The following is a 23457-nucleotide window of genomic DNA, read 5'->3' as shown; positions in this document are numbered from 1 at the left end:
CTCCCTGTAAAGGGGCTGCTACTGGTGCTGCCCTGCCCTGCCCTGGCAGGGTCAGTGTGAGCCAAGGGAGGAGCGGAGCAGTCACGGAGCGTGGCCAGGCTGCAGCTGCAGGGAGGGAGAAAAGGTGAGCGGGGCAGGGCGTCCCTTTTGGACCGCGAACATCCCGGGCGGTGGTGGCCCCGGGGGTGGGGGGTGCCTCTGCCGAGTGCCAGGGTCGGGTGCTGGGGACTGGCTGGGGGCCAGGGAGCCCCTGCGGAGGGAGGGGCACGGGGTCCGGTGGCGGAGCTGCGCAATGAACTGGCGGGGAAAGCCCCGGGGAAGGTGGCAGGGCCGGCGGGGGCCTTGTCGGATGCGTGGGGCGGCAGGGAAGCGGCGGGGCCGTGCCGTGTGGGAACCAGGAGGCGGGGGCAGCCCGGGGCCGGAGCCGGGGGAAGGGGCGGGGGGCTGCGCAGTGTCGGAGCCGGGCGGCGCGGGCAGCCCGGAGCAGCGCTGTGGAGCGCGGGGGCTGCGCTCGCGTCTCGGCGGGCTTCCGAGTGCGGCGGAGGGCGGGTACTGCAGGTGTCCCTGCAGGGTCAGGAAGCAGGGCGGGCTGCCTCTGGCGGCATGCCGGGAGCTGCCGGTCGGCGGGGGGTTGTTCGAGAGCATGCCGGGAGGTGTAGTCTTCCGGCAGGGGGCTGCCAGGCGGCCATGCTGCGTTTGTCAGTGCATGCCGGGAGGTGTACTTTTGGCGGAGAAGATGTGCGTCGGTAGCGCATGCGCAGTGTGGCGCTCGCCCGTGCTCACTGCTGCCGCCTGGTGAACACCGCCGGTACTGCAGGCGGGGCGCCGTGGGTGCGCGGCCGCGTGCCGGTGAGGGCGATGCGCTCCCGCGGTGCCTGCGAGGTGCTGCCCCCCGGTAAGGAAAAGCCGCTGCCGCCCGACGTGCACGCTGTCGGCGGGTGCTGGGCGCGGCGCCGGTGCCAGGCAGGCGTGCAGCAGTGCTGCCGCCGCCTGCCAGCGGTGGGCGAGGGCCGAGGCCGCCGGTGAGGAGCGAGGCCTTGGGCGTGTGCGGGGATGTCTCCTGCCCGCCGGCGCCCAGGGTTGGCGAGACGGGAGGCTGCGAACCGCCCGCTGCGGCAGGCTCCCGCTCAGCTGGAGGCGAGCCGGGTCTGGGCAGCCCCTGGGAGCCAGCCGAGAGCTGGCAGAAGGGAAGAGGGGAAGGAGGCGGACACCCGCCCAGGCGCAGCCACCGGCGGCCCCCCCAACTCACGAGAGCTCCCCCCGAGCCTCCCCCGGCCCCGCAGCTGCCCCCAGCGCCGGCACCTCCCCTGAGGCCTGTCCCGTAGCCCCAGGCCGCCCCCAAGCCCTGTCACGATGGCGGCAAGCTGGCCCTCGAACGCGCTTGGTTCTCCCTTAACGACGCGGGCGCCGTTAGCAGCCCTGCCAGGAAGGAGCTACAGCCCCTCCGTGTAGAAGGGCTGCAGCCCCAGGGGATGGTGCTGCTGTGGCATGCCTGTTTGAGAAAGCTGATGAGCTGCTGCAAGGATGGTTTCCAACCGAGCAGTGCAACAGGTTGACAGTCAGTTGGAGTCAGTCCCCATCGAGGCAGCTCCCGGGCGTTTTTGGAGAGCTGGTGGAGAGGAAGCAGGAAGAGAGGCAGGAGATGGCTGCCCCCACCCCTCCAGGTACCTGGAGGCCTTCCCACCCCCGCAGCCACAGACTGCCCCCGAGGCCTGTCCTCAGGGCAGGGAGCTGGCCCTTGAATAGGCTTTATTCTCCATAAAAGCAGGTGCCATTAGCATGAGTTTGGGGAAAGAGCAGCGGCTCCAGGAGCACCTGCAGCAGGAGGGCTTCCTGCCTGAGGAGAGCTACCATAATCGCTAGGGATAACAGCTGCTTGTTCTTTCCCTCTCCCAGAGGCAGCACTGAGGACTTGGTTGTCGGTTTGTCTCCGGGGATGTTGTTCACGCATCTGGCTCAGGTTTGTGTGGCTTGCCTTTGCCCTCATCCTCGTAGCAGCTTGGGCGAAAAGGGACAGCTGGAGGGCTTACTGACTGTGGGCAGGAGCTGCCGCGGCTGAAGCTGGAGAGGCCAGAAAAAGGTAAAGTGCCTGAAGAATAAAACCCAGGGGATCCAGCTGACAGCCGCCTCCAGCTGCGGACAGGAGAGAGCCTGCCTCTCCGGGTGAGGAAGGATCCCTCTTAGCGTAGTCCTCAGCAGATCGGATCACCAGTGTGCGCAGCAGGGTCTCTACGCGTAACCAAAAGCGCGGGATGGTTATGGAGCGTGTGCGCGTGTGAGGCTATGTATGTGGGAAGCCTCATGTTGTAAGGGCTGTAAGATGCCAAACTAGACTTTTAGGTGGACGACAGTCAATGGACCGGAGCCACAGAGGAGGAAGGGAGGGGGAGAGAGAGACAGAGAAAGATGCACCTGAACTGTCAAATTCTCCAAGCAGCTCCGAGAGCGGGAGCTGCATTGAGTCCTGGGGCCCTGTCGCCTCTCTTCTGCATCCCAGTCCCTCCCTGTCCCCCCCCCTTTCTCTTTCTCTCACTGCTGTCATTTTTGCCGCTTCCCTGTACCTCTCCCTCTCTCCTTCTCCAAGTCTCCCTCTTCCCCTGTCATTCTGCCTCTCCATCTTCTTCTTTCTGTGCTTCTGCCCTGTTCCCCCTCACGCTTTTTTTTTATCCTCTGTCTCTGTCCTGCAGCCCGTCACTCTTTTTGTCTTTCTCCGCCTGTCCGTCTGTCTTCCTGTCCCAATTCTTTTTATTTCCTCCCTGCCTGCCTTTTAGCCCTTCACAATTCCCACCCCCCGCACCTCTCTCTGTCTGGCGCCATGTCCCTATTTTGAAATTCCTCTCTCTCTGCCCTGTATTCTAGATATACTTTTTCTGTCTTAGATTTTCTCATTCCAGGTCCCTGTCCCTGTGTTTGAATTTCTTCCCTCTCTGGCCTATAGCCTGTTTTTTCCCCTTTACCGTTCTCTCTCTGTCTGGCTCCCTGTCCTTTAGTTCCTCTGTCTCTGCCCTTTTAGCTCATGGAGGTTTTTTGGTATTTCTCAGTCTCTTTCTGTCCACCTCACTGTCCCCTTTTTTTAACTCCTCCCTCTCTGCCCTGTGGCCCATCGCTATTCTTTGCTCTTCTCCATCTCTCTCGGCCTGCTTCCCGGTCCCTTCCTCCTCTCTGGCCTGTAGCCCATGGCTATTTTTTTTTTTTTTTTCTTCCGCTCTGCTTCTGTCTCTCTCTGTGGCTCCCTTTCCCTATTCTTCAATCCCCCCTCTTTGTCCCGTAGCAGCTGGCTGTTGTATTGTCTTGGTAGCTGGGGTGGGTAGGGGCTGCAGGGCTGGGTTCTGTGAGAAGACACCAGGAGTTGCCCCCGCGTTGGATGCAGCCAGTTCCAGCTCAGAGACCGCTCTGCTGCTGGTCAAAGCTGAGCCCATCAGCAATGCTGATAGTGCCTCTGGGATGACGTATTTAAGAAGGGCTAAAAAATGCTGTGCAGAAGCTGTGATAGAGAAAATGCGAGTGTGAAACAGCCCTGCAGACTGTGTGTAGCTTTGTGGTTTGGTTTGTGCTGTGTACCTGTCCACCTTCCCCCCATCATTTGTTGTCCCGGCTCCCTGTCCCTGTTGTTTCATTCCTCCCTCCCTGCCCTGTTCTTTGTTGCTTTTTTGTCTCTCTCTCTCTCTCTTCCTCTCTGTGGAAAGGGCATCTGCCTGACCATTGCTGAAGAGAGAGACAAGAGACTGGCAGCCAAGCAGGTGAACTGCAGCTTGGGCCGCCAGTGGTCCTTTCAGTATATTAATTAAACCATTTACCAAATGGCTGTGTGACTGGCTGGGGAGCATCGCAGGGCTGAGGGGAGCCGTGCCATGCCAGTGCGAGGCCACACTCTGCTCTCTGGAAGGGCCTGCTGGTCTGGGGAGGCTCCTGGCGATCCGAGCAACTGCCAGAGCCATCTTCCAGAAAGGTGAGGAGGAGCGGTGGGAGAACCTCCAGGCTGCTCTGACCCCGGGAAGGTGGTTGCACAACCGCTCCTGGATGTCGTTCCCAGGGACGTGCTGGAGGAGCAGGGGACTGGGAAGAGCCAGCTGGGCTCTTCCCGGGGCCAATGGTGCCAGACAGGCTTGAGGCCCTCTGGGATTGCCCCCGACCGGGGCCCTGAGCAGAGAGGGGAGGCTCTGCAACCAGCACCAGCGGTGGGTGGTACATTGGCCGGTCAGTTGGGCGCCAGGGGTGGTGGCGCTCGGCGTCCCAAGCCTGGCTGGCGGCTGCTTACAGGGGAGGTCCCTGACGGGCTGCTCTTGTTCAGTGGCTTTCCTCAGAGGTGGAGCGTGCAAGGGATCGCGCTGCCAGCCAGGCCAGGGGAGGTCCCCACGCTGGGGGTGGCAGTGGCGATGCTGGCGGTTGGGCTGCTCTTGGGAGGGACTTGGCTGGAGCAGTGGAATGGGCTGCCGGGGACCCCAGGAAGTCTGGCAAAGGCAAGCGCCAAGCACTGGCCTGGGGATGGGCAGAGGTGCGGCTGGGGCCGGGTGGCTGGATAGCAGCAGTGGCTGTGGGAAAGGCCCCGGAGGCCAAGGCGCACAGGGGTGGGCAGCGTGCCTGGGCAGCAAGGACAGGCCTGCAGCCCGGGCTGTGCTGCAAAGGCGTGGGTGGCACCGTGGGGAAGGGGTTCCTCCGCGCCGCTGGGCCCAGGGGAGGCCGTGCCTGGGCGCTGGCTGTGGGCTGGGGCTGCCCGGGTCCCGGCAGACACAGCCACGGTGGAGCGAGGCCAGCGGAGGCCCCAGCTGGTTGGGAGCTGGAGCACCGGAGGCACGGGCAGAGGCCAAGGGCGTAGGCTCTGCTCAGCCTGGAGAAGAGGGAGCACAGGGGCTCTCCAGCTCTGCTCGCCTGTCTTTCTCCCGAGATGGAACAGGTGCTGACGAGCACTGGGGGAAAATTGTCATCTTTTATTGGCCTCGGAAAGCTTTCACAGCCGAGCGGAGGCTGGCAGCAGAATGTCCTCAGGGCAGCTGAATGCCTGGGGCGCTATCCATGCACCCATCCCTCGCGTGCCTCCCCTTGCCACTCCTTGTGGATGCTGTGCAGGCTCAGGGCCAGCTGCCATCTTCGGAGAGCCACATGGTGCTGGCAGCGGGGCGCTGTTCCTCTTGCTGTCCCATGATGCAGGTACAGCGGAAAGCTGTGCGCAGAGCCCGGAGCGCCCTCCTGAAGAAGGAGGGCCATCGCCGTCGAGCTGGGGGGTGTGGGAGTGCGGCCATGCCTGTGGGGGAAGGAGAGCTGTAGGCAAGGGGCTCCTCTCCTTGAGGCTCTCCAGCCAAGGGAGACTCGGTGTCCTGAGGCGCTGCAGGTGTTCTTGCTGCCGTTGCCACACCCGTGCTTTGTGCCAGGTCCCGCTGTGGTGCCGGCTGCTGCCTGGGACTCTGGCTCGCAGTGAAAGCCTTGCCCAGGGCCTCATTCACGAGGCACCGGGCTGTCTCCCGCAGAGCTGCCTCATAGGCTGCGGGGCTGTGCGGGGCAGGTTCCTGGCTCTCTGCCTGCGCTGCTCTTGAAGCCTGGGCGTGCAGGAGGGTGGCCATGCCTGTGGGGGAAGGAGAGCTGTAGGCAAGGGGCTCCTCTCCTTGAGGCTCTCCAGCCAAGGGAGACTCGGTGTCCTGAGGCGCTGCAGGTGTCCTTGCTGCCGTTGCCACATCCATGCTTTGCGCCAGGTCCCGCTGTGGCACCGGCTGCTGCCTGGGTCCCCGGCTCCCAGTGAAAGGCTTGCCCAGGGCCTCATTCACGAGGCACCGGGCTGTCTCCCGCAGAGCTGCCTCATAGGCTGCGGGGCTGTGCGGGGCAGGTTCCTGGCTCTCTGCCTGTGCTGCGCCGGCCTGCTCGCCCAAGACAGGAGAAGCTGGTGCCTTGCCCTCCACTTGTGCCCCGGGAGCACAGTGCCCCTCTTCCTCAGGAGCTCTGGCCAGGGCAGAAGCTGCCAGCTCGGGATCCGTGAGCCCTGCCGGGGCAGGAGACGCGCTCTGCAGGTCGCTGTCTGCCTCTCCTGCTGCCTCTGTGCCTGTGCTGCTGGGCCAGCTGGGCCCCTCCTGGGGACCAGTGTGGTCATCCTGGAAGAGCTCCGGGACCAAGGGGTTGACCCAGATGTTGTAGAAGGTGGTGTCTTCCCCTTGGGACAGCTCTCTGTTGCTGCCTTCTTCCCACTCCTCCTCCTCGGCCAAGGCCCCTGGCTTGTCCTCTGGCACTTGTGGGACTGTCCCCCCTGCTGCCCCCGCCTGCTGCTTGCTGGGGGCATGAGCTTCCAGCTGCTCCAGCACATCCTGCTTGCTGGTGGCGTCCTTCAGGAGCTCCACGTGTGTCAGCTCTGGCTGCCACGGGTTGGAAAATGAGTTCTCCTTGCAGATCTGAAAGGAGAGGGGGGGGATTTGTAAAGGTAGCCTGGCTGCCACCAGGAAATGCCTGCTGGGGACTGGCCAGCAGCAGCTGCTGGGACAGGGATGCTGGAGATGATCAGGCTGCATCTGTGCGGCCCAGCGGCTGGCCCCAGGTAGAGGGAGGCTTCGTCCCATGCCATCCCGTGCCATCCCATCCTTGGCCCTCACCTGGCTGGGTCTGACGCTGAGCTGCCCCAACTGCGTCAGGGAGGAATGGTGCTCCCTGCCCTCCTGCTGCTGGAGCTCACTCTCCTCTAGGCCATCCTGCTGCTGCTGCAGGGTGGCTTTCCTGAGCTGCGCCAGGCAGCTCCTCTCCAGCTCCTCCAGAGGCTCCATCTTGATGGATGGGATGGTCAGATGCTCCTCAACAGCCTTGTGGTGCACCTGCAACGACCTGCCATTGATGCACGCCACCGGCGTTGCTGGGTCATGCTCTGCCGCTCTTTCCCAGTGCCCAGGCTCCGCGTGCCTGCCCAGGGAGGCTGGCACAGGGGTCCTGCTGGCAGCACCGATGCCTTTGTGTGCATGGGGATCAGGCGTGGGCTGAGCTGCAGGGGCCTCCCTGCTGTCGGCCACCCAGACCTCGTCTGTTCTTGCTGTTGTTGCCACAGCCCTGCTGTGTGTCCGGTCCCGCAGTGGCGCTGGCTGCTGGCTGTGTCCCCGGCTCCCAGTGAAAGCCTTGTCCAGGGCCTCATTCACGAGGCACCGGGCTGTCTCCTTCAGAGCTGCCTCATAGGCTGCGGGGCTGTGCGGGGCAGGTTCCTGGCTCTCTGCCTGTGCTGCTCTTGAAGCCTGGGCGTGCAGGAGCGTGGCCATGCCTGTGGGGGAAGGAGAGCTGTAGGCAAGGGGCTCCTCTCCTTGAGGCTCTCCAGCCAAGGGAGACTCGGTGTCCTGAGGCGCTGCAGGTGTCCTTGCTGCCGTTGCCACATCCATGCTTTGTGCCAGGTCCCGCTGTGGCACCGGCTGCTGCCTGGGTCCCCGGCTCCCAGTGAAAGGCTTGCCCAGGGCCTCATTCACGAGGCACCGGGCTGTCTCCCGCAGAGCTGCCTCATAGGCTGCGGGGCTGTGCGGGGCAGGTTCCTGGCTCTCTGCCTGTGCTGCGCCGGCCTGCTCGCCCAAGACAGGAGAAGCTGGTGCCTTGCCCTCCACTTGTGCCCCGGGAGCACAGTGCCCCTCTTCCTCAGGAGCTCTGGCCAGGGCAGAAGCTGCCAGCTCGGGATCCGTGAGCCCTGCCGGGGCAGGAGACGCGCTCTGCAGGTCGCTGTCTGCCTCTCCTGCTGCCTCTGTGCCTGTGCTGCTGGGCCAGCCGGGCCCCTCCTGGGGACCAGTGTGGTCATCCTGGAAGAGCTCCGGGACCAAGGGGTTGACCCAGATGTTGTAGAAGGTGGTGTCTTCCCCTTGGGACAGCTCTCTGTTGCTGCCTTCTTCCCACTCCTCCTCCTCGGCCAAGGCCCCTGGCTTGTCCTCTGGCACTTGTGGGACTGTCCCCCCTGCTGCCCCCGCCTGCTGCTTGCTGGGGGCATGAGCTTCCAGCTGCTCCAGCACATCCTGCTTGCTGGTGGCATCCTTCAGGAGCTCCACGTGTGTCAGCTCTGGCTGCCATGGGTTGGAAAATGAGTTCTCCTTGCAGATCTGAAAGGAGAGCGGGGGGATTTGTAAAGGTAGCCTGGCTGCCACCAGGAAATGCCTGCTGGGGACTGGCCAGCAGCAGCTGCTGGGACAGGGATGCTGGAGATGATCGGGCCGCATCTGTGCGGCCCAGCGGCTGGCCCCAGGTAGAGGGAGGCTTCGTCCCATGCCATCCCGTGCCATCCCATCCTTGGCCCTCACCTGGCTGGGTCTGATGCTGAGCTGCCCCAACTGCGTCGGGGAGGAATGGTGCTCCCTGCCCTCCTGCTGCTGGAGCTCACTCTCCTCTAGGCCATCCTGCTGCTGCTGCAGGGTGGCTTTCCTGAGCTGCGCCAGGCAGCTCCTCTCCAGCTCCTCCAGAGGCTCCATCTTGATGGATGGGATGGCCAGATGGCTGGGTCCCCGGCTCCCAGTGAAAACCTTGCCCAGGACCTCACTCACGAGGCACCAGGCTGTGTCCTTCACTGCAGGGCTGTGTGGGCCATGCCTCCAGCTCTCCAGCCTCGTGGCTGTGTCCCGGTCACCATGGATGCCCCGAGCAGGGGGGACAAGCTGTTGGTGGCCACGGGCTGTGGTGCTGATGGCCGTTTCCCTGCCCCTGGCAGAAGATGCAGAGGGTGCTGCTGGCAGAGGCGGCAGCTTGGGGCAGGTGCTGGCAGCTCCTGGTAGCCGAGCTGCGGGTTCGTGCCTGGGTGCTGCTGCCTGCCTGGGGAGAGGCGGCAAGGCTGGCAGACGGTCTGCCTCGTCCCGCGTCACCCTGCTGCAGGGCGGTGCCACCCTGCGCGCCAGGCTGTCCGTCTGCAAGAGAAGCCGAGGAGAGAGGCTGTGTGACTGTGGGCCTTGCCCCCGGGGCCCCAGCTTGAAGTGCTCCTGCAGCTGGGCTCCCCTGCCAGCCCCCCCGGGCAGCGCTCAGCCCCGCAGGCGGCTGCCGCCCTGCTCCAGAGCCGCCTGGGGAGAGGGCTGGTCCCCCTGTGGCCCACTACGACTCCCGGGAGTGCCGGCATGGGGGGCTCAGCTTGCTACAGGGCCCGGGCCCGCCTGTCCCCTCCTGCACCTCCCGCCTGCCCGTCGGCAGCTCCTGGGCTCGGGAAGACGTTAGGCCCTGTCTCCCTCGGGCTCCCTACCTGTGCGCGGTGGCTCCCAGCGGCCTGCGAGCTTCCTGGGCAGGGGAGCCGTGGCAGTCTGTCCCCGTGGAGGGATGAGACTCTGCTCTGTCTGCCCTGCGGCTCTCCCTGGGGCTGTCTGCGGTCCATCTGCGGGCAGGAGGAGGAGGAGGCATGGGATGGAGGTGGCTGCCTTGGCACAGCGGCTGCTACAGTGCCAGCAAGCCTGTCCCCGGCACCAAGGCAGCTCCGTGCGGCCCCGTCCCACCACCGGCCTCTCCCTCCTGCCCCGTCCCTCACCTGGCGCCTCCTCTGCCGGCTCTGCGGCCTGTCGGTGGACTGGGATTGGGCTGTCGCCTCCTCATCCATGGGCATCTTTGGCGTCCTCTGCCGCAGACCTGCCACGGGCACCCAGGGGAGATACTGCCTCCTGAGGGAGGTGCTCTCCTGGGAGTGGGCACCCCAGGGCTCTCGCTCCTTAAATGCCCCCACGGTCATCGCGGGGACCCCCGTCACAATGGCCTCTGGGCACGACGACGCCCCCACATCACAAAGCCCCGGCGGTCGCTGTGGAGACGCCCGCGCCCACTACCGGCTGGGACCGGCACGGGGCAGCCCCTGCTCTCCCCTCACAGACGCCCCAGCAGGCCCGAGCCGACACCTCCCACGTACCCCCGGTGCCCGCGGCCTCTGCAGAGCCCCGAATTGCCCCGGCATGTCTCATGAGACCCCCACCTGGAGTACTGTGTTCAGCTCTGGAGTCCTCAGTACAGTCAAGACACAGACCTGTTGGAGCAGGTCCAGAGGAGGGCCACAAAAATGATCAGAGGGATGGAAAACTTCTATGAGGAAAGGCTGAGAGAGTTGGGGTTGTTCATCCTGGAGGAGAAAAGGCTCTGGAGAGACCTTATTGCGGCTTTTCAATACTTAATGGGGGCTTAAAAGGAAGTTGGGGACAGACGTTTTAGCAGGGCCTGTTGCGACAGGACAAGGGGTAATGGTTTTAAACTAAAACAGAGTAGGTTCAGACTAGATGTAAGGAAGGAATTTTTTATGATGAGGGTGGTGAAACACTGGCACAGGTTGCCCAGAGAGGTGGTAGACGCCCCATCCCTGGAAACATTCAAGGTCAGGTTGGACGGGGCTCTGAGCAACCTGATCTAGTGGAAGATGTCCCTGCTCATTGTGGGGGCGAGGGGGGGTGTGTGTTGCAGTAGATGACCTTCAAAGGGCCCTTCCAACCCAAACTATTCCATGATCGCTGGTTTTTCGTTCTCCATCTCTTTGTCCTGATCTTGCTCTCCCTCTGTATTCGTCAATCCCTCCGGCTTGTTGCCTATCTCTTTCTCTCCTTCCTTCCTTATTCCTCTCATTCAATTTCTCTCTCAGTCCATCTGTTTTGCCCCACGCTCATCATTTTCCCTCTTTTTCCCTCTGTCCTGCTCCCTGACCCTGTTTTTCTCCTGCCGTGTCCCTGCAGGGCTCCTCATCCCTTTTTTATGGATTTCTCCATCTCTCGGTCCTTTTCCCTGTACCTTTCTTTCTCTGCTCCTCAGTCCTTCTCCCTCATCTTATTTTTATCTTTCTGTTCCTCCGTCCTGCTCCCCATCCCTGTATTTTCGTTCTCTGCATCTGCTGCTCCAGTAATGACTGCTGAGTTGTCCCAGGGGAAGGGTGAGTGTATAGGCAGCAAGCCCCAGAGCAGGCTCGCTCCCGGGACTTATACGCATTAACGAATAAACAGCTTCTGTCTCCTTTGCCCTCACGGCTGTGGTTGTAGCCCTTTGGACTTGGTGAGTGGCTGTCAGAGAGTCCAGGGGAGCAGGCTACTTCGTGGGTGTAAGGGGCTGTGGCTGCAGCTGTGGGCTGGGGCTGGAGGAGCCCCAGGTGGGGCCAGTGAGGCTGGTGGTGATGGCCCCTCCCTGTAAAGGGGCTGCTACTGGTGCTGCCCTGCCCTGCCCTGGCAGGGTCAGTGTGAGCCAAGGGAGGAGCGGAGCAGTCACGGAGCGTGGCCAGGCTGCAGCTGCAGGGAGGGAGAAAAGGTGAGCGGGGCAGGGCGTCCCTTTTGGACCGCGAACATCCCGGGCGGTGGTGGCCCCGGGGGTGGGGGGTGCCTCTGCCGAGTGCCAGGGTCGGGTGCTGGGGACTGGCTGGGGGCCAGGGAGCCCCTGCGGAGGGAGGGGCACGGGGTCCGGTGGCGGAGCTGCGCAATGAACTGGCGGGGAAAGCCCCGGGGAAGGTGGCAGGGCCGGCGGGGGCCTTGTCGGATGCGTGGGGCGGCAGGGAAGCGGCGGGGCCGTGCCGTGTGGGAACCAGGAGGCGGGGGCAGCCCGGGGCCGGAGCCGGGGGAAGGGGCGGGGGGCTGCGCAGTGTCGGAGCCGGGCGGCGCGGGCAGCCCGGAGCAGCGCTGTGGAGCGCGGGGGCTGCGCTCGCGTCTCGGCGGGCTTCCGAGTGCGGCGGAGGGCGGGTACTGCAGGTGTCCCTGCAGGGTCAGGAAGCAGGGCGGGCTGCCTCTGGCGGCATGCCGGGAGCTGCCGGTCGGCGGGGGGTTGTTCGAGAGCATGCCGGGAGGTGTAGTCTTCCGGCAGGGGGCTGCCAGGCGGCCATGCTGCGTTTGTCAGTGCATGCCGGGAGGTGTACTTTTGGCGGAGAAGATGTGCGTCGGTAGCGCATGCGCAGTGTGGCGCTCGCCCGTGCTCACTGCTGCCGCCTGGTGAACACCGCCGGTACTGCAGGCGGGGCGCCGTGGGTGCGCGGCCGCGTGCCGGTGAGGGCGATGCGCTCCCGCGGTGCCTGCGAGGTGCTGCCCCCCGGTAAGGAAAAGCCGCTGCCGCCCGACGTGCACGCTGTCGGCGGGTGCTGGGCGCGGCGCCGGTGCCAGGCAGGCGTGCAGCAGTGCTGCCGCCGCCTGCCAGCGGTGGGCGAGGGCCGAGGCCGCCGGTGAGGAGCGAGGCCTTGGGCGTGTGCGGGGATGTCTCCTGCCCGCCGGCGCCCAGGGTTGGCGAGACGGGAGGCTGCGAACCGCCCGCTGCGGCAGGCTCCCGCTCAGCTGGAGGCGAGCCGGGTCTGGGCAGCCCCCGGGAGCCAGCCGAGAGCTGGCAGAAGGGAAGAGGGGAAGGAGGCGGACACCCGCCCAGGCGCAGCCACCGGCGGCCCCCCCAACTCGCGAGAGCTCCCCCCGAGCCTCCCCCGGCCCCGCAGCTGCCCCCAGCGCCGGCACCTCCCCTGAGGCCTGTCCCGTAGCCCCAGGCCGCCCCCAAGCCCTGTCACGATGGCGGCAAGCTGGCCCTCGAACGCGCTTGGTTCTCCCTTAACGACGCGGGCGCCGTTAGCAGCCCTGCCAGGAAGGAGCTACAGCCCCTCCGTGTAGAAGGGCTGCAGCCCCAGGGGATGGTGCTGCTGTGGCATGCCTGTTTGAGAAAGCTGATGAGCTGCTGCAAGGATGGTTTCCAACCGAGCAGTGCAATCAGGTTGACAGTCAGTTGGAGTCAGTCCCCATCGAGGCAGCTCCCGGGCGTTTTTGGAGAGCTGGTGGAGAGGAAGCAGGAAGAGAGGCAGGAGATGGCTGCCCCCACCCCTCCAGGTACCTGGAGGCCTTCCCCACCCCCGCAGCCACAGACTGCCCCCGAGGCCTGTCCTCAGGGCAGGGAGCTGGCCCTTGAATAGGCTTTATTCTCCATAAAAGCAGGTGCCATTAGCATGAGTTTGGGAAAGAGCAGCGGCTCCAGGAGCACCTGCAGCAGGAGGGCTTCCTGCCTGAGGAGAGCTACCATAATCGCTAGGGATAACAGCTGCTTGTTCTTTCCTCTCCCAGAGGCAGCACTGAGGACTTGGTTGTCGGTTTGTCTCCGGGGATGTTGTTCACGCATCTGGCTCAGGTTTGTGTGGCTTGCCTTTGCCCTCATCCTCGTAGCAGCTTGGGCAAAAAGGGACAGCTGGAGGGCTTACTGACTGTGGGCAGGAGCTGCCGCGGCTGAAGCTGGAGAGGCCAGAAAAAGGTAAAGTGCCTGAAGAATAAAACCCAGGGATCCAGCTGACAGTCGCCTCCAGCTGCGGACAGGAGAGAGCCTGCCTCTCCGGGTGAGGAAGGATCCCTCTTAGCGTAGTCCTCAGCAGATCGGATCACCAGTGTGTGCAGCAGGGTCTCTACGCGTAACCAAAAGCGCGGGATGGTTATGGAGCGTGTGCGCGTGTGAGGCTATGTATGTGGGAAGCCTCATGTTGTAAGGGCTGTAAGATGCCAAACTAGACTTTTAGGTGGACGACAGTCAATGGACCGGAGCCACAGAGGAGGAAGGGAGGGGGAGAGAGAGACAGAGAAAGATGCACGCTGAACTGTCAAATTCTCCAAGCAGCTCCGAGAGCGGGAGCTGCGTTGAGTCCTGGGGCCCTGTCGCCTCTCTTCTGCATCCCAGTCCCTCCCTGTCCCCCCCCCTTTCTCTTTCTCTCACTGCTGTCATTTTTGCCGCTTCCCTGTACCTCTCCCTCTCTCCTTCTCCAAGTCTCCCTCTTCCCCTGTCATTCTGCCTCTCCATCTTCTTCTTTCTGTGCTTCTGCCCTGTTCCCCCTCACGCTTTTTTTTTATCCTCTGTCTCTGTCCTGCAGCCCGTCACTCTTTTTGTCTTTCTCCGCCTGTCCGTCTGTCTTCCTGTCCCAATTCTTTTATTTCCTCCCTGCCTGCCTTTTAGCCCTTCACAATTCCCACCCCCCGCACCTCTCTCTGTCTGGCGCCATGTCCCTATTTTGAAATTCCTCTCTCTCTGCCCTGTATTCTAGATATACTTTTTCTGTCTTAGATTTTCTCATTCCAGGTCCCTGTCCCTGTGTTTGAATTTCTTCCCTCTCTGGCCTATAGCCTGTTTTTTCCCCTTTACCGTTCTCTCTCTCTGTCTGGCTCCCTGTCCTTTAGTTCCTCTGTCTCTGCCCTTTTAGCTCATGGAGGTTTTTTGGTATTTCTCAGTCTCTTTCTGTCCACCTCACTGTCCCCTTTTTTTAACTCCTCCCTCTCTGCCCTGTGGCCCATCGCTATTCTTTGCTCTTCTCCATCTCTCTCGGCCTGCTTCCCCGGTCCCTTCCTCCTCTCTGGCCTGTAGCCCATGGCTATTTTTTTTTTTTTTTTCTTCCGCTCTGCTTCTGTCTCTCTCTGTGGCTCCCTTTCCCTATTCTTCAATCCCCCCTCTTTGTCCCGTAGCAGCTGGCTGTTGTATTGTCTTGGTAGCTGGGGTGGGTAGGGGCTGCAGGGCTGGGTTCTGTGAGAAGACACCAGGAGTTGCCCCCGCGTTGGATGCAGCCAGTTCCAGCTCAGAGACCGCTCTGCTGCTGGTCAAAGCTGAGCCCATCAGCAATGCTGATAGTGCCTCTGGGATGACGTATTTAAGAAGGGCTAAAAAATGCTGTGCAGAAGCTGTGATAGAGAAAATGCGAGTGTGAAACAGCCCTGCAGACTGTGTGTAGCTTTGTGGTTTGGTTTGTGCTGTGTACCTGTCCACCTTCCCCCATCATTTGTTGTCCCGGCTCCCTGTCCCTGTTGTTTCATTTCCTCCCTCCCTGCCCTGTTCTTTGTTGCTTTTTTGTCTCTCTCTCTCTCTCTTGCCTCTCTGTGGAAAGGGCATCTGCCTGACCATTGCTGAAGAGAGAGACAAGAGACTGGCAGCCAAGCAGGTGAACTGCAGCTTGGGCCGCCAGTGGTCCTTTCAGTATATTAATTAAACCATTTACCAAATGGCTGTGTGACTGGCTGGGGAGCATCGCAGGGCTGAGGGGAGCCGTGCCATGCCAGTGCGAGGCCACACTCTGCTCTCTGGAAGGGCCTGCTGGTCTGGGGAGGCTCCTGGCGATCCGAGCAACTGCCAGAGCCATCTTCCAGAAAGGTGAGGAGGAGCGGTGGGAGAACCTCCAGGCTGCTCTGACCCCGGGAAGGTGGTTGCACAACCGCTCCTGGATGTCGTTCCCAGGGACGTGCTGGAGGAGCAGGGGACTGGGAAGAGCCAGCTGGGCTCTTCCCGGGGCCAATGGTGCCAGACAGGCTTGAGGCCCTCTGGGATTGCCCCCGACCGGGGCCCTGAGCAGAGAGGGGAGGCTCTGCAACCAGCACCAGCGGTGGGTGGTACATTGGCCGGTCAGTTGGGCGCCAGGGGTGGTGGCGCTCGGGCGTCCCAAGCCTGGCTGGCGGCTGCTTACAGGGAGGTCCCTGACGGGCTGCTCTTGTTCAGTGGCTTTCCTCAGAGGTGGAGCGTGCAAGGGATCGCGCTGCCAGCCAGGCCAGGGGAGGTCCCCACGCTGGGGGTGGCAGTGGCGATGCTGGCGGTTGGGCTGCTCTTGGGAGGGACTTGGCTGGAGCAGTGGAATGGGCTGCCGGGGACCCCAGGAAGTCTGGCAAAGGCAAGCGCCAAGCACTGGCCTGGGGATGGGCAGAGGTGCGGCTGGGGCCGGGTGGCTGGATAGCAGCAGTGGCTGTGGGAAAGGCCCCGGAGGCCAAGGCGCACAGGGGTGGGCAGCGTGCCTGGGCAGCAAGGACAGGCCTGCAGCCCGGGCTGTGCTGCAAAGGCGTGGGTGGCACCGTGGGGAAGGGGTTCCTCCGCGCCGCTGGGCCCAGGGGAGGCCGTGCCTGGGCGCTGGCTGTGGGCTGGGGCTGCCCGGGTCCCGGCAGACACAGCCACGGTGGAGCGAGGCCAGCGGAGGCCCCAGCTGGTTGGGAGCTGGAGCACCGGAGGCACGGGCAGAGGCCAAGGGCGTAGGCTCTGCTCAGCCTGGAGAAGAGGGAGCACAGGGGCTCTCCAGCTCTGCTCGCCTGTCTTTCTCCCGAGATGGAACAGGTGCTGACGAGCACTGGGGGAAAATTGTCATCTTTTATTGGCCTCGGAAAGCTTTCACAGCCGAGCGGAGGCTGGCAGCAGAATGTCCTCAGGGCAGCTGAATGCCTGGGGCGCTATCCATGCACCCATCCCTCGCGTGCCTCCCCTTGCCACTCCTTGTGGATGCTGTGCAGGCTCAGGGCCAGCTGCCATCTTCGGAGAGCCACATGGTGCTGGCAGCGGGGCGCTGTTCCTCTTGCTGTCCCATGATGCAGGTACAGCGGAAAGCTGTGCGCAGAGCCCGGAGCGCCCTCCTGAAGAAGGAGGGCCATCGCCGTCGAGCTGGGGGGTGTGGGAGTGCGGCCATGCCTGTGGGGGAAGGAGAGCTGTAGGCAAGGGGCTCCTCTCCTTGAGGCTCTCCAGCCAAGGGAGACTCGGTGTCCTGAGGCGCTGCAGGTGTTCTTGCTGCCGTTGCCACACCCGTGCTTTGTGCCAGGTCCCGCTGTGGTGCCGGCTGCTGCCTGGGACTCTGGCTCGCAGTGAAAGGCTTGCCCAGGGCCTCATTCACGAGGCACCGGGCTGTCTCCCGCAGAGCTGCCTCATAGGCTGCGGGGCTGTGCGGGGCAGGTTCCTGGCTCTCTGCCTGCGCTGCTCTTGAAGCCTGGGCGTGCAGGAGGGTGGCCATGCCTGTGGGGGAAGGAGAGCTGTAGGCAAGGGGCTCCTCTCCTTGAGGCTCTCCAGCCAAGGGAGACTCGGTGTCCTGAGGCGCTGCAGGTGTCCTTGCTGCCGTTGCCACATCCATGCTTTGCGCCAGGTCCCGCTGTGGCACCGGCTGCTGCCTGGGTCCCCGGCTCCCAGTGAAAGGCTTGCCCAGGGCCTCATTCACGAGGCACCGGGCTGTCTCCCGCAGAGCTGCCTCATAGGCTGCGGGGCTGTGCGGGGCAGGTTCCTGGCTCTCTGCCTGTGCTGCGCCGGCCTGCTCGCCCAAGACAGGAGAAGCTGGTGCCTTGCCCTCCACTTGTGCCCCGGGAGCACAGTGCCCCTCTTCCTCAGGAGCTCTGGCCAGGGCAGAAGCTGCCAGCTCGGGATCCGTGAGCCCTGCCGGGGCAGGAGACGCGCTCTGCAGGTCGCTGTCTGCCTCTCCTGCTGCCTCTGTGCCTGTGCTGCTGGGCCAGCTGGGCCCCTCCTGGGGACCAGTGTGGTCATCCTGGAAGAGCTCCGGGACCAAGGGGTTGACCAGATGTTGTAGAAGGTGGTGTCTTCCCCTTGGGACAGCTCTCTGTTGCTGCCTTCTTCCCACTCCTCCTCCTCGGCCAAGGCCCCTGGCTTGTCCTCTGGCACTTGTGGGACTGTCCCCCCTGCTGCCCCCGCCTGCTGCTTGCTGGGGGCATGAGCTTCCAGCTGCTCCAGCACATCCTGCTTGCTGGTGGCGTCCTTCAGGAGCTCCACGTGTGTCAGCTCTGGCTGCCACGGGTTGGAAAATGAGTTCTCCTTGCAGATCTGAAAGGAGAGCGGGGGGATTTGTAAAGGTAGCCTGGCTGCCACCAGGAAATGCCTGCTGGGGACTGGCCAGCAGCAGCTGCTGGGACAGGGATGCTGGAGATGATCAGGCCGCATCTGTGCGGCCCAGCGGCTGGCCCCAGGTAGAGGGAGGCTTCGTCCCATGCCATCCCGTGCCATCCCATCCTTGGCCCTCACCTGGCTGGGTCTGACGCTGAGCTGCCCCAACTGCGTCAGGGAGGAATGGTGCTCCCTGCCCTCCTGCTGCTGGAGCTCACTCTCCTCTAGGCCATCCTGCTGCTGCTGCAGGGTGGCTTTCCTGAGCTGCGCCAGGCAGCTCCTCTCCAGCTCCTCCAGAGGCTCCATCTTGATGGAATGGGATGGTCAGATGCTCCTCAACAGCCTTGTGGTGCACCTGCAACGACCTGCCATTGATGCACGCCACCGGCGTTGCTGGGTCATGCTCTGCCGCTCTTTCCCAGTGCCCAGGCTCCGCGTGCCTGCCCAGGGAGGCTGGCACAGGGGTCCTGCTGGCAGCACCGATGCCTTTGTGTGCATGGGGATCAGGCGTGGGCTGAGCTGCAGGGGCCTCCCTGCTGTCGGCCACCCAGACCTCGTCTGTTCTTGCTGTTGTTGCCACAGCCCTGCTGTGTGTCCGGTCCCGCAGTGGCGCTGGCTGCTGGCTGTGTCCCCGGCTCCCAGTGAAAGCCTTGTCCAGGGCCTCATTCACGAGGCACCGGGCTGTCTCCTTCAGAGCTGCCTCATAGGCTGCGGGGCTGTGCGGGGCAGGTTCCTGGCTCTCTGCCTGTGCTGCTCTTGAAGCCTGGGCGTGCAGGAGCGTGGCCATGCCTGTGGGGGAAGGAGAGCTGTAGGCAAGGGGCTCCTCTCCTTGAGGCTCTCCAGCCAAGGGAGACTCGGTGTCCTGAGGCGCTGCAGGTGTCCTTGCTGCCGTTGCCACATCCATGCTTTGTGCCAGGTCCCGCTGTGGCACCGGCTGCTGCCTGGGTCCCCGGCTCCCAGTGAAAGGCTTGCCCAGGGCCTCATTCACGAGGCACCGGGCTGTCTCCCGCAGAGCTGCCTCATAGGCTGCGGGGCTGTGCGGGGCAGGTTCCTGGCTCTCTGCCTGTGCTGCGCCGGCCTGCTCGCCCAAGACAGGAGAAGCTGGTGCCTTGCCCTCCACTTGTGCCCCGGGAGCACAGTGCCCCTCTTCCTCAGGAGCTCTGGCCAGGGCAGAAGCTGCCAGCTCGGGATCCGTGAGCCCTGCCGGGGCAGGGAGACGCGCTCTGCAGGTCGCTGTCTGCCTCTCCTGCTGCCTCTGTGCCTGTGCTGCTGGGCCAGCCGGGCCCCTCCTGGGGACCAGTGTGGTCATCCTGGAAGAGCTCCGGGACCAAGGGGTTGACCCAGATGTTGTAGAAGGTGGTGTCTTCCCCTTGGGACAGCTCTCTGTTGCTGCCTTCTTCCCACTCCTCCTCCTCGGCCAAGGCCCCTGGCTTGTCCTCTGGCACTTGTGGGACTGTCCCCCCTGCTGCCCCTGCCTGCTGCTTGCTGGGGGCATGAGCTTCCAGCTGCTCCAGCACATCCTGCTTGCTGGTGGCATCCTTCAGGAGCTCCACGTGTGTCAGCTCTGGCTGCCACGGGTTGGAAAATGAGTTCTCCTTGCAGATCTGAAAGGAGAGCGGGGGGATTTGTAAAGGTAGCCTGGCTGCCACCAGGAAATGCCTGCTGGGGACTGGCCAGCAGCAGCTGCTGGGACAGGGATGCTGGAGATGATCGGGCCGCATCTGTGCGGCCCAGCGGCTGGCCCCAGGTAGAGGGAGGCTTCGTCCCATGCCATCCCGTGCCATCCCATCCTTGGCCCTCACCTGGCTGGGTCTGATGCTGAGCTGCCCCAACTGCGTCGGGGAGGAATGGTGCTCCCTGCCCTCCTGCTGCTGGAGCTCACTCTCCTCTAGGCCATCCTGCTGCTGCTGCAGGGTGGCTTTCCTGAGCTGCGCCAGGCAGCTCCTCTCCAGCTCCTCCAGAGGCTCCATCTTGATGGATGGGATGGCCAGATGGCTGGGTCCCCGGCTCCCAGTGAAAACCTTGCCCAGGACCTCACTCACGAGGCACCAGGCTGTGTCCTTCACTGCAGGGCTGTGTGGGCCATGCCTCCAGCTCTCCAGCCTCGTGGCTGTGTCCCGGTCACCGTGGATGCCCCGAGCAGGGGGGACAAGCTGTTGGTGGCCACGGGCTGTGGTGCTGATGGCCGTTTCCCTGCCCCTGGCAGAAGATGCAGAGGGTGCTGCTGGCAGAGGCGGCAGCTTGGGGCAGGTGCTGGCAGCTCCTGGTAGCCGAGCTGCGGGTTCGTGCCCGGGTGCTGCTGCCTGCCTGGGGAGAGGCGGCAAGGCTGGCAGACGGTCTGCCTCGTCCCGCGTCACCCTGCTGCAGGGCGGTGCCACCCTGCGCGCCAGGCTGTCCGTCTGCAAGAGAAGCCGAGGAGAGAGGCTGTGTGACTGTGGGCCTTGCCCCCGGGGCCCCAGCTTGAAGTGCTCCTGCAGCTGGGCTCCCCTGCCAGCCCCCCCGGGCAGCGCTCAGCCCCGCAGGCTGCTGCCGCCCTGCTCCAGAGCCGCCTGGGGAGAGGGCTGGTCCCCCCTGTGGCCCACTACGACTCCCGGGAGTGCCGGCATGGGGGGCTCAGCTTGCTAGAGGGCCCGGGCCCGCCTGTCCCCTCCTGCACCTCCCGCCTGCCCGTCGGCAGCTCCTGGGCTCGGGAAGACGTTAGGCCCTGTCTCCCTCGGGCTCCCTACCTGTGCGCGGTGGCTCCCAGCGGCCTGCGAGCTTCCTGGGCAGGGGAGCCGTGGCAGTCTGTCCCCGTGGAGGGATGAGACTCTGCTCTGTCTGCCCTGCGGCTCTCCCTGTGGCTGTCTGTGGTCCATCTGCGGGCAGGAGGAGGAGGAGGCATGGGATGGAGGTGGCTGCCTTGGCACAGCGGCTGCTACAGTGCCAGCAAGCCTGTCCCCGGCACCAAGGCAGCTCCGTGCGGCCCCGTCCCACCACCGGCCTCTCCCTCCTGCCCCGTCCCTCACCTGGCGCCTCCTCTGCCGGCTCTGCGGCCTGTCGGTGGACTGGGATTGGGCTGTCGCCTCCTCATCCATGGGCATCTTTGGCGTCCTCTGCCGCAGACCTGCCACGGGCACCCAGGGGAGATACTGCCTCCTGAGGGAGGTGCTCTCCTGGGAGTGGGCACCCCAGGGCTCTCGCTCCTTAAATGCCCCCACGGTCATCGCGGGGACCCCCGTCACAATGGCCTCTGGGCACGACGACGCCCCCACATCACAAAGCCCCGGCGGTCGCTGTGGAGACGCCCGCGCCCACTACCGGCTGGGACCGGCACGGGGCAGCCCCTGCTCTCCCCTCACAGACGCCCCAGCAGGCCCGAGCCGACACCTCCCACGTACCCCCGGTGCCCGCGGCCTCTGCAGAGCCCCGAATTGCCCCGGCATGTCTCATGAGACCCCCACCTGGAGTACTGTGTTCAGCTCTGGAGTCCTCAGTACAGTCAAGACACAGACCTGTTGGAGCAGGTCCAGAGGAGGGCCACAAAAATGATCAGAGGGATGGAAAACTTCTATGAGGAAAGGCTGAGAGAGTTGGGGTTGTTCATCCTGGAGGAGAAAAGGCTCTGGAGAGACCTTATTGCGGCTTTTCAATACTTAATGGGGGCTTAAAAGGAAGTTGGGGACAGACGTTTTAGCAGGGCCTGTTGCGACAGGACAAGGGGTAATGGTTTTAAACTAAAACAGAGTAGGTTCAGACTAGATGTAAGGAAGGAATTTTTTATGATGAGGGTGGTGAAACACTGGCACAGGTTGCCCAGAGAGGTGGTAGACGCCCCATCCCTGGAAACATTCAAGGTCAGGTTGGACGGGGCTCTGAGCAACCTGATCTAGTGGAAGATGTCCCTGCTCATTGTGGGGGCGAGGGGGGGTGTGTGTTGCAGTAGATGACCTTCAAAGGGCCCTTCCAACCCAAACTATTCCATGATCGCTGGTTTTTCGTTCTCCATCTCTTTGTCCTGATCTTGCTCTCCCTCTGTATTCGTCAATCCCTCCGGCTTGTTGCCTATCTCTTTCTCTCCTTCCTTCCTTATTCCTCTCATTCAATTTCTCTCTCAGTCCATCTGTTTTGCCCCACGCTCATCATTTTCCCTCTTTTTCCCTCTGTCCTGCTCCCTGACCCTGTTTTTCTCCTGCCGTGTCCCTGCAGGGCTCCTCATCCCTTTTTTATGGATTTCTCCATCTCTCGGTCCTTTTCCCTGTACCTTTCTTTCTCTGCTCCTCAGTCCTTCTCCCTCATCTTATTTTTATCTTTCTGTTCCTCCGTCCTGCTCCCCATCCCTGTATTTTCGTTCTCTGCATCTGCTGCTCCAGTAATGACTGCTGAGTTGTCCCAGGGGAAGGGTGAGTGTATAGGCAGCAAGCCCCAGAGCAGGCTCGCTCCCGGGACTTATACGCATTAACGAATAAACAGCTTCTGTCTCCTTTGCCCTCACGGCTGTGGTTGTAGTCCTTTGGACTTGGTGAGTGGCTGTCAGAGAGTCCAGGGGAGCAGGCTACTTCGTGGGTGTAAGGGGCTGTGGCTGCAGCTGTGGGCTGGGGCTGGAGGAGCCCCAGGTGGGGCCAGTGAGGCTGGTGGTGATGGCCCCTCCCTGTAAAGGGGCTGCTACTGGTGCTGCCCTGCCCGGGTCAGTGTGAGCCAAGGGAGGAGCGGAGCAGTCACGGAGCGTGGCCAGGCTGCAGCTGCAGGGAGGGAGAAAAGGTGAGCGGGGCAGGGCGTCCCTTTTGGACCGCGAACATCCCGGGCGGTGGTGGCCCCGGGGGTGGGGGGTGCCTCTGCCGAGTGCCAGGGTCGGGTGCTGGGGACTGGCTGGGGGCCAGGGAGCCCCTGCGGAGGGAGGGGCACGGGGTCCGGTGGCGGAGCTGCGCAATGAACTGGCGGGGAAAGCCCCGGGGAAGGTGGCAGGGCCGGCGGGGGCCTTGTCGGATGCGTGGGGCGGCAGGGAAGCGGCGGGGCCGTGCCGTGTGGGAACCAGGAGGCGGGGGCAGCCCGGGGCCGGAGCCGGGGGAAGGGGCGGGGGGCTGCGCAGTGTCGGAGCCGGGCGGCGCGGGCAGCCCGGAGCAGCGCTGTGGAGCGCGGGGGCTGCGCTCGCGTCTCGGCGGGCTTCCGAGTGCGGCGGAGGGCGGGTACTGCAGGTGTCCCTGCAGGGTCAGGAAGCAGGGCGGGCTGCCTCTGGCGGCATGCCGGGAGCTGCCGGTCGGCGGGGGGTTGTTCGAGAGCATGCCGGGAGGTGTAGTCTTCCGGCAGGGGGCTGCCAGGCGGCCATGCTGCGTTTGTCAGTGCATGCCGGGAGGTGTACTTTTGGCGGAGAAGATGTGCGTCGGTAGCGCATGCGCAGTGTGGCGCTCGCCCGTGCTCACTGCTGCCGCCTGGTGAACACCGCCGGTACTGCAGGCGGGGCGCCGTGGGTGCGCGGCCGCGTGCCGGTGAGGGCGATGCGCTCCCGCGGTGCCTGCGAGGTGCTGCCCCCCGGTAAGGAAAAGCCGCTGCCGCCCGACGTGCACGCTGTCGGCGGGTGCTGGGCGCGGCGCCGGTGCCAGGCAGGCGTGCAGCAGTGCTGCCGCCGCCTGCCAGCGGTGGGCGAGGGCCGAGGCCGCCGGTGAGGAGCGAGGCCTTGGGCGTGTGCGGGGATGTCTCCTGCCCGCCGGCGCCCAGGGTTGGCGAGACGGGAGGCTGCGAACCGCCCGCTGCGGCAGGCTCCCGCTCAGCTGGAGGCGAGCCGGGTCTGGGCAGCCCCCGGGAGCCAGCCGAGAGCTGGCAGAAGGGAAGAGGGGAAGGAGGCGGACACCCGCCCAGGCGCAGCCACCGGCGGCCCCCCCAACTCGCGAGAGCTCCCCCCGAGCCTCCCCCGGCCCCGCAGCTGCCCCCAGCGCCGGCACCTCCCCTGAGGCCTGTCCCGTAGCCCCAGGCCGCCCCCAAGCCCTGTCACGA

At 64.1% G+C, this 23457-nt stretch overlaps 1 protein-coding gene across 1 annotated transcript in view; it reads right to left on the bottom strand.

Moving 5' to 3' along the window:
- LOC132320936 (uncharacterized) overlaps positions 1–20693 on the bottom strand; it is a 40858-nt gene extending 20165 nt beyond the window's left edge. The window contains 7 exon segments of the mRNA XM_059834578.1: positions 6147–6218; positions 7371–7418; positions 7770–7907; positions 18422–18481; positions 19662–19889; positions 20217–20345; positions 20496–20693. Coding sequence (XP_059690561.1) covers positions 6147–6218; positions 7371–7418; positions 7770–7907; positions 18422–18481; positions 19662–19889; positions 20217–20345; positions 20496–20693 — 873 coding nt within the window.
- Positions 20694–23457: the final 2764 nt, after the last annotated feature.

This window comes from Gavia stellata, unplaced genomic scaffold (assembly GCF_030936135.1).
Source record: "Gavia stellata isolate bGavSte3 unplaced genomic scaffold, bGavSte3.hap2 HAP2_SCAFFOLD_195, whole genome shotgun sequence".
NCBI lineage: Eukaryota > Metazoa > Chordata > Aves > Gaviiformes > Gaviidae > Gavia > Gavia stellata.
Note: the sequence above shows the minus strand (reverse complement) of the source record. Positions and strands in the feature narration are given on the sequence as shown.